Source organism: Ascaphus truei, chromosome 4 (genome assembly GCF_040206685.1).
Source record: "Ascaphus truei isolate aAscTru1 chromosome 4, aAscTru1.hap1, whole genome shotgun sequence".
Taxonomy (NCBI): domain Eukaryota; kingdom Metazoa; phylum Chordata; class Amphibia; order Anura; family Ascaphidae; genus Ascaphus; species Ascaphus truei.
Genome location: NC_134486.1, coordinates 45,056,847 through 45,066,869, shown reverse-complemented (window position 1 = coordinate 45,066,869; position 10,023 = coordinate 45,056,847). Strand labels below are relative to the sequence as shown.

General features: G+C 42.9%; 1 protein-coding gene across 2 annotated transcripts in view; it reads right to left on the bottom strand.

Moving 5' to 3' along the window:
• Positions 1-242: 242 nt before the first annotated feature.
• PACC1 (proton activated chloride channel 1) overlaps positions 243-10,023 on the bottom strand; it is a 69,159-nt gene continuing 59,378 nt past the window's right edge. For both annotated transcript variants that reach the window (XM_075595680.1, XM_075595681.1), the window contains exons 6-8: positions 6,278-6,422; positions 4,708-4,815; positions 243-1,493 (exon numbers count right to left, since the gene is read on the bottom strand). In XM_075595680.1, coding sequence (XP_075451795.1) covers positions 1,332-1,493; positions 4,708-4,815; positions 6,278-6,422 — 415 coding nt within the window. In that variant the 3' untranslated portion in view covers positions 243-1,331. The remainder of the gene's footprint in view (positions 1,494-4,707; positions 4,816-6,277; positions 6,423-10,023) is intronic.

Genomic DNA, 10,023 nt, shown 5'->3' with positions numbered 1-10,023 from the left:
CAGCCTCCATAACGCCGCAGTACATGTCTGAGATTCCCCCATATGATGCCATACAGAGATGATTAGTACAATATGCTTCTAATCTTACAGGAGGACGGACTCCTGCAAGTTATAGCGGCTACAGGTTAGTTCACTGATAATAACAGCCTCTTTAGTTATCTTTGACTCTACATGGACCTGCACACAACCTATATTTTCCATAGAAAAAGCGGACGTGTGCATAAAGATGCTCAGAGTCACTATACAATGTAATATATTTATTTTTGCACTATTGCCTGGTATGGTCTTGTGGCCATTAAGGTAAAAATGAATTCCATGCTCTCCTACTGTATTAACTCTCAACGTAAAATATTGTTTCCCTTTGTTTTGTGGCAATAAGGAGTAATAAAACAAAGTGCCGGGATCCCCAAACTGTCCTGTTAAAAAAAATTTAAAAAAAAATTGGTAATATCTCCACTATTCAAACAGTAAATCTGGGGTAATGTATCACCATAACTGGTGCAATCCCGGGTCAAAACAATTGTTCTATATTGATAAAGTAAAGAAAATCTGAAAACTGAATTATTTTCTTTGCTACATCTGGTGTTACTTGCCCCAGAATTTTACCAGTGTTGGAAATATTTCCATAATGTTATCATATTACCATTGAATATAATCTAGAAGATCTTTTGCAATGCTTTGCTTGAGAGCAGAGCACAATCCAGTTTCCCAGGTATGTTTTCACATTGAAAATAATGTGATTTTTTTCCACCAATAATAAAAAAAAAGTCTAACCTATATGCTACAATCCCAAGCAACAGCAAAACACACACCCTTCACAGCACTAGTATATCTTCATGAGGTCACAAGTCCATATTCAGGATAAACGTGTACTGGCTATGGACTTCTTCAATATCTATTTATCTGTCTATCTATATGGTATAAGTACATAAAAAATACCCCGTGTGAGCACATCCATGTCTCAGACAGGTCTGCAACCCTGCCTTTCCCCATTATCTCTTAGCATACAATTCTTCCACTGCAGCCAAGGATTCTGGGAAGTGACATGCAAACGAGCACACTGTGTCACCTTTTTGCTTCTTGTCCATTTTAACATGAACATAAGTGAATGTGCACAGTGATCACGTCGGGTAGTCCTGCACCATAGCCGAGTGCACCATTTCATTGTATTATCCCACGGTACATTACTGGATCTACTTCTTATAATCCCTTCACTTCAAGAGGGCCTGGCGGCGAAGAGCGTATAAAACCAATGGGATCTTCTCCTTCGCACTGTAACAGATACACGTGTTTGTTCTGCGCTCCAGCAAGTCCAATCGAGGTTCCCATGTTCAGCTTATGTGGTTCAGCTCCCGGGCTCTCTTTTTCAGGTGCCGTTTTCGGATTTTAATCATCCACTTAATGCTGAGTTTGGCAAAGTCCGCAGCTTTGAATAAGACCAGGAAAACGCCGCACAGCAGGGCAATCATACTCCAGGGGTTGGCAGTGATTATCTGCAGAGAACAATTGAAGGAGACAAAACAGATTATGTCCTATGGAAAGCAGATGTCCGCACCTATTATAAATGACGTATTCGCCATACATACTCGGTTTGGTTTAGAGTTTTCTTTAGCGAATGTGACGTGAAAAGCCAGCACTTTTTAGTGCAGGAACCTATTGTGGATATTCACGAAGTGTGGGCATATTTACAAAGCAGGGGCTGACTTATTTAATTAGCAGAGGTATTCTTCAAGTCATCTTCCGGTGATGGAAGCCCCTCTTACAGGAGTATGGTCTCTTGCCCGTTTTTTTTTTTTTAAATAAATGCAGCAGTTCCTTACATTTACGGCAATTCAACTTCCCAGGACACACAACATGGCCGCCTATTTCAAAAGAGGAAGTGGTGTAGCTGCCTAAATGGTTGCTGTAGGAACCTCAATACATTTGTAAATAAAAATAAAAATCTAATACTACACAACTGATTTATATAAAACACATAGGATTTTCAATGAAATGCGGCTTTGAAACCCTAGTAAAGTGAATGGGCCATAAAGTATCTTCTGCAACCCCACTTCAGGGCCTAGTCACTCCAATTAGCCATAAGGAGCTTCATTGCTTAGTAAACATGGCCCATTGTGCTTATTTAGGGACGAACCCTGTCTTTTAAAAATAAAGTGATGTTAAAGCAGTGTGTGTGTGTGTGTGTGTGTGTGTGTGTGTGTGTGTGTGTGTGTGTGTGTGTTTCAGGGCCAGGTACCCACAGAAACATACAAAACATTTTGTATGTTTTTTATTTTTTATCATATCAATCAACTGAATAGCACTACTTTGACCTCTGAACTTCCTTGTTACCAAGATGTTCACATTTTTATTTCCCTGTATGAACAAAAAAAATGGCCACTGGGTCATGCAATAGAAAGTGAACACATGAAGACCACAAAATGACACAGACCCTCAGGGGGATGCGGCTCACCCGGTGTACTTTTAAAACCAGGAGTCCACAGAGCTCAGATCACACCCCCAGTTCAAGCAATATCCTACATTTTTTTTTTTAATAATAAATCAGTTATGTTCTATGAGAAAATACTTGTAGCATTAAAAAAAAAAAAAAAATGTAAAGACATTTTTAATGTATTAAAATGTAACAAGCATTTTTGTTCCTATAGCAACATTTACAAAGTCACACCCCCTTCCTCTCCGGAAACAGTATCACCTTTTTGATCCCTGTCCTCTATAGCAGTGAACCATTTGAATCTAGTGCCTGCCTGGTCACATGATCGTGCTCACAGAACTTTGTCCATCAGTGCAGCAGAACATTACCCAGGATGCATTTAGTGAACCCCGAGCCGAATCTTCAGCGATCGATTACAGGAGATAGGATCGATCAGCAACTTAGCTAATCACTTGTCAGTGTGCAGATTGTATTGATGCACATATTGAATTATTTTTTTTTAAACAACAGCTTGAACTGCAGCTTTACGACTGTTTAAAAAAAAAAGTTTTTAAAAATTACAAGTATCACAGATTGCTGCCTTAATTCTGCAATCACCCTAGAGATCCTTCTCTAGGTTTCTCCAGCACAACATTTTGGCTTTTGACTCGACCTCCTCATGCTTCCACTTTTCAAAGGAATGGATATAAATATCCTGAAAAACCTCAAATGCTAGGTCAATGCAAAAGTCTGCTGTACATTTGATATCACACAGGTTTTCCTTCCCCCTTAGGGCATTAAAGGCAAATATTGATCTTACCGCACTCCTTTTCGGGTGATTGTTTTTTGTGTGCTAATACTGGCTATGAAGAAAGGCCGGGACCCTGCGGCTGCTATAAGGAGAAGTACTGGGGGGAGAAAAAAGTCTCCTATTGCCGCACTATACAAAACAGGTCTCATCACAAGAGGTTAACATAATAATTGCTTTATTAGCAGAATTTTAGAACGCACAACGTTTTGGGGTACCCCCCTTCCTCGGGATGTAAATAATTCACCTGAGGAAGGGGGGTTCCCAGACACGTTGTGCGTTCTAAAATTCTGCTAATAAAGCAATTATTATGTTAACGTCTGGTGATGAGACCTGTTTTGTATAGTGCGGTAATAGGGCTTTTCCCCCAGTACTTCTCCTTATAGCACAGGATGGATTTGTGTTCTATATTTCCACTGAGAAACAAAAACGAAGGGTGTCCATTCTATATTCACTGAAGCAGCAGTTCAGACAGTTTTCGGTCGACAATCCCCACTGGGGGGAAAAAAAATGTATCTTTGGCGGGAAAACGTCACAAACCGCCATTTTGGTGGATTTAGAATAAGGTCCTAAATCTCTACAGCAAACTGATTGGTAGATATTAGCCTCGCCCCCACACTTCCCCCTCCATTAATATCTTGCAAGAGAGCTTTTATTGCGTATGGCAAGTATCATAGAACACTTCAAGGTCGCATTTAGATTTAATCTTTGTCCGGTCTGAAATGGACTATTGAGATGAACACCAAGAAAACAGAATCATGGCTATCGTCTGCGGTCAATAAATACCTTTGCATACTATGTTAATTTGCTTGTTTGGCCCCCATTAGCCTCACCCGAGCATGTGAATGAGCTGGTCTTAAAATCACTACTGAGTCTCTGAATGACTACATTTTCATTTCACCAGGATGTGTCATTTAAAACATACCGATTCTTTGACAGCAGCCACGCATAATCCTAAATTTAAAAAACAAACAATAGTTGCCATCGTTTAGGTTGAAAAAGGTATATGCTACATGGAGGGGAAGGGTTAAAAATGTTTAACCCCTTAGTGCACTGTTGGGTCACATGAAACACCAGTTTAGTGATTTCAGAGCTTTAAATCATAAAGCTAAAGCCTGTATCTTTGAAGGTGCCGTAGGCTTCTGGCAGTAAACGCCACCGTCTTTCATCCTTTCTCACTAGGCCGCTTCTATATTTGACACTCCCCACCTTCTGTGGGTGTTTCCTGTTCAAGTTCTACCATGGAAAGTGCTTAATAAAGGTTCATTCATTTGCATGCAATATATTACTGCACAAACACTATTCCCTATTAACACGCCCATAAGTACAAATAATGGTGAACCCCAGTTGGAGCTGCATATGAAGCCCACACACAGTCTGAAGCTCTCTCAGAAGCTATTCGGTTAGTGCTCTTGTTTGTGATGGTGCTCATTCTGTAATACAAGGACATAATTATGAATACAGAAGTCAATCCTTGTCATATACCCACGTCTTGTATTTCTTGAATATAAGGATCTTTCCATTCGAACACCACGAAGAACAACTGGTCCCCCTTTTCTGGACTAGGCCGGCGGTCAATATAATTCACAACACTAGTCTGTAATTATAAATTGAAAAGCAAACATGTATAGCATTAGATTTAAATACTGATTTAATGAGGAAAAATGTATTTTGGTCTTTTATGTGAATTCAAATGAACTGTTGAGAAACAAAGGCATGTTTCCACATAAGTGTGCTAAGCATTCAAAACCAACAATATCAGTTCCTAAACTCTGATAATGAATATAAATCACTGCAATCCATTCCGTTCATTATTGTCAGAACAAACAGAAACATCACATGGAACACACTACAGTTTAAATCCCATACGAAGTCTCAGGATTCAAGTGACAGATAATGTAGTATCTCCAGCATAGATTCACAAGCAATAGGGGAGACAAGAGGAACAAGTCTCCCCAACATTTTAAGTCAGCCTCTAATATTTCCTGGAACGTATGGACTGGAGAAGTAAGGAGACCATTCTCTTTGGTTTGTTCCAGTTTAATGCAGCTACTTCATCAACTTTCCGGTGAAAGCAGGTTGTACAAACATCAAAGAGGAGACTGTACTGAATGCACTCCAGGCTACAGCCTGATCTGTGCCTCCTTGGTCTGAAAACCAGAGCACACAAGTAAGAGGGGTGTGCATCACCACATGACTGTCACCAAGAATTGAATGGGAAGTATCACAACAGAAAGTCTATTGGGTTTAGGGCTGGCCTAGAATCCGCATCCAGATTTTAGTGTCAAACCTCTGCATGAATAGCGCGTTTTGGGCACGGACGATGGATCTAGAAAGGTACAAGGGTTGAGTCTTCAGGCACATATGCAAGTCATTTGCATAATGTGCAAGCATCACTCATGCCCCTCCACCCTAAGGCTAAGGACCCGCTGCAGTCGGTGGCGCACACAACCGCGGGCCACCAGCCGCTTTCTTCCAGTCTGGAGGTCCCCGCTGGCTCCTTCCGATGTGGCTGACTACGTGCTGTGACGCGTTAGCCGGCCGATGCTGCAAGCTTCTGGTAATCAGAAGCGCTGACGCGTCACGTGGTGCACGAATCAGCCAATGAGGGAAGGAGGGGAGGAATGAAGGAGGGGAGGAGGGGAGAAGGAAGGAGCTACGGGAGGGAGGCAGCTTGGGAGGGAAGTCTGTGGGGCAGCCGTGCATGGCTCTCCGTCCCTCTCCGCCCCCCTCCCGTGCATAGCTCGGACGGATGGGACACGTAATAATTGTGCATAGATGCATACATGTATTGTGACATGGGGTCATGTTCTCGCTCTGTACACACATGGGCGCGCCCTCCCTCATCATTGCCCCTGCCCACCCGACCCGTTTGGCAACGCTCCCCCCCCCCCCCCAGCGCGCATCACAGTTCACTACAGACTGCAAATCGCGGTGCAGCGAGTTGCACGCGCCGCCGGCAAGCAAGGAAGCCGTGCGGACGCGTGCAGCAGGGCCTCAGCCTTACTTTTTACATCATGGTAGCACATGCTCTGAAGTGATTCTAGTTTATTTCTTACTTCTTGTCTGAATTCCACCGATTCGCTCCCATCTTTCTCAGTAGTTTTTACCAAGGACATTTTCACCCAGGTACGAAATCCTCCAGAGAACTTCCAGCTGGAGAAGGAGCTTTCGCAGTCCTGCATGAATTTCGCCTGGTTAGGGCTTATTCGAGAAAAAGAAGAAAACACGACCTTAGAAATCTGTATAACCAATATTACTCGAAATACTATGTAGGTTATGAAACCTTTTACTAGACCAGCATATCAAATCATACTAGGTATCTTGTGCATAAGTTTTCGAGACTGCAGAGATCTCTCTCACTAGTATCTTGCTCTTTCTGGGATCAATAAGGCTATTAGCACCCTCTAATAAATGTTACCCAAGAAATGTATTTGAATGACATGGAATAAAACAAGATATAGCATTAAGACATACATTTAATGCAACAGGGCTTTGAAAATGAGATCCACCTCAATGCATCTTTCCTCACTAAATATATTTTAATACTGTTTATTTAGAATTCTTTCGAATTTCACAGAAAATAATAAAAACAAGAAACTTTGAAGGTATAGGTGAAAGGGAAAAAAAGAGAAAAGAAATAAGTAAGGAGGAATAGGTTAAACAACAACATGTCATATACCATTACACACAGTTTTTTTTAATACAGGTTAATATTATGTCAACATGTACAAAGTAATAAGGTGATAAATTAATAATAAAATCTGAGAAAAGGAAGTACAAATTCAAACGTCTTACTCTTAAAATTATTTCTACCAAGTGTTCCACATTTTTGTGAAGCTGGGCAACATAACAATAACGATTTTGGTCAATCTCTCCATTATCATATCATAATCTCATATATTGATGGAGGGTTTTGTCATTTCCAGTTTCTGACCATCACACTCCTAGGGGTCGTCAGGATATGAAGAAACAACTTGCCTTTAGAATATGGGCTAAAATTGGATCGGCTTATTTCGGACTGCTATATAGGGATCCCGAGGAAGGGAGGGACCGATCAGATCCAAAATAATGAAGAATATTTAGTCCCAGAATTTAACAAGTTTGGGACAAGACGGCCATATATATGCAACGGCGACCACATTTACCCATAACTTCTGCCGCATGTCAGATACAGAGGGGAACAATTGATGTGATGTGGTACTGTAGGCACGTGGCCGCAGAAGAGAAGCTTCATGTTGGTAGATATGGAAAGACTGGCCGTACTTTCAACGCTTTTTGATCATTCGCGTTCAGAAAGATCTGCTTCCAGGTCACTCTCCCGTCTTCTTTCCAAGAAGAATCGATGCCAAAAAGTTGGGTGAATTGGAGAACTGGAGGCCACAGCAGACTTCTTGTTCTGTTCACTCGGGGGTATGAAGTGGACTTCAAAAGGGCTAACGATTTGGATCATTCTGAATGTTATAGATATTTATAACATCCGCATTATGTAAACTCTGAACCTACAGGAGGGCTTCCTGAGAGAACGTGCCACTTCTTTTTAGTCTATGGGGGATATTGGCTAAAGTCTCCCGGTTGCAAAACTGGTGCAAAGTCTGTGCAAAAGAATTGCACCAGATTTAATCAAAGGAAAACCTGGCTGTGTTTTTGGCACTGGGTTTGACCTACTTTTGCAGGCGGCAGACTTTAGTCAATGGACCCCTAAGTGTCTCAATTATGAACAGAGAGAAAATAAATTGTCCCTTTTGAATGACCTCACAAACTATTTGAACAAATATCAATAGCAGACGGAAAAAGGTTGGGTGTAAAAAATGGAAATATCACACTTCTTTTGCAAATATCCCTTTCTCTTTACTATATGGAGAGATTATGTTTGGCCAATTAAAGAAGCTTGTTCACCCTTTCATTTCATAAAGCAGGTATACCTCTCGTATGATCATAGATGTGTACAGACTTACTGCCCTGTGCAAGTAAGTGCGGCAATCACCCTGAATTTGATTACTATTTACACCCTCCTTATCTCCAGTAATCACACGGGACATCCGTCCATTGGAATGCACCGCACTTTAATAACTACAGCTGTAACGTGAGTCTGTGTTGGGTGTGTCTGACGAACGCGTGATGTCGGTCCTGAGAGTGAGTGTGCTCTATAGTCCTGCAGCACACAGGTTCCCACCGGGCACCGAGGCGCATCAACATAGAGTGTTTCAGGTCAGGTTTGAATTGGACAAGTCGAGGTTCCAATTGAGATTGGGGTACTTTCACCTATTCAGCCGACGAGTCGCAGGACCTAAGCAATTAGATAAGGCCCATCGGTACATCACATGAATTGAATCATAGTTGACGCAAGTATATATTTTTGTATCTACTACAACAGTATTGACTGGCTGCCAATGTACACGAGGAACAGTGGATAATGCGACATGTGGCTACAATCACCTCAATAGTGTCCATTGAAAAATTGCATTGATAAAGACTGAGTATATAATCCTTCTGCTAATGTGCACAATATCTCTTTATATCCCAAACCTCTCCCCCTCCAATAGAACCAGGGTCAATGGGGAAAAAAGCATATGAATGTGGGAACTCCCATTAGCTTGAATACAGCTAATAGCAACAATGGCGAACATCTCAAACAAGAGAGACCCCTCTAAACTCATTATCTACGGAATTCAGTATTATAATTAAGATGATGTACAGCAGATGTGAATAAGATTTTTTTTATTGAGTGTAGCACCTGCCGCCCTCCCCCGCCCCGCCTCCATTCAATTCTAAGTGGTTTTATTACTTGTTAATCAGGTTATTCTTGATACATTCCTCTTTTTTTTTTTTTACTAGAATGCGTTAAAAGTAAATGTTTAAACTAACCAATTATTGACTGAGGTTATGTACAGAGTGCAGAAGTACTCTCTGAAACGTTCGAATCCTACATACATGTGTGTGTGTGTATATATCTATCTATATATGTGAGAGGGGGGGACAGCTTGAGTAAGTAAGGAGGAGGGGGATGGCTCGAGTGTGAGGAGGGGGGGGTGACTCGAGTGTGTGAGGAGGGGCTGGAGGTGATAAGAATGTGTGAGGGGAGGGGGGATAGAGTGTGTGAGGGGGGATTGAGGTGTGTGAGGAGGGTGGAAGGGGATAGTGTGTGTGAGATGGGGGGGATCGAGTGTGTGAGAAGGGGTGGGGGGGAATAGTGTGTGTGAGAAGGGGGGAATAGTGTGTGTGAGGAGGGGGGGGGACAGAGCGTGTGAGGACGGGGGAGGGGACCGAGTGTGCGAGGAGGGGGGGACCGAGCGTGTGAGGAGGGGGGGACCGAGTGTGTAAAAAGGGGGGACCGACCGTGTGCGGAGGAGAGGGATCGAGCGTGTGAGGAGGGGAGGGATCGAGCGTGTGAGGAGGGGGAGGGATCGAGCGTGTGAGGAGGGGGAGGGATCGAGCGTGTGAGGAGGGAGAAGGATCGAGTGTATGAGGAAGGAGAGGGATCGAGTGTGTGAGGAGGGGGGGATTGAGTGTGTGAGGAAAAGGGGATGAGTGTGAGAGGTGGGGACAAGTGTGTGAGAAATGGGGGGACGAGTGTGAGGAGGGGGTGGAATCGAGTGTGTATGAGGAGGGGGGATAGAATGTGTGAGGAGGGAGGGGGATTGAGTATGTCTGAGGGGGGATAGAATGTGTGAGGAGGGAGGGGGGATCGAGTTTGTGAGGAGGGAGGGGGGATCGAGTGTGTGAGGAGGGAGGGGGGATCGAGTGTGTGAAGAGGGAGGGGGGATCGAGTGTGTGAGGAGGGGGGGGGGATCGAGTGTGTGAG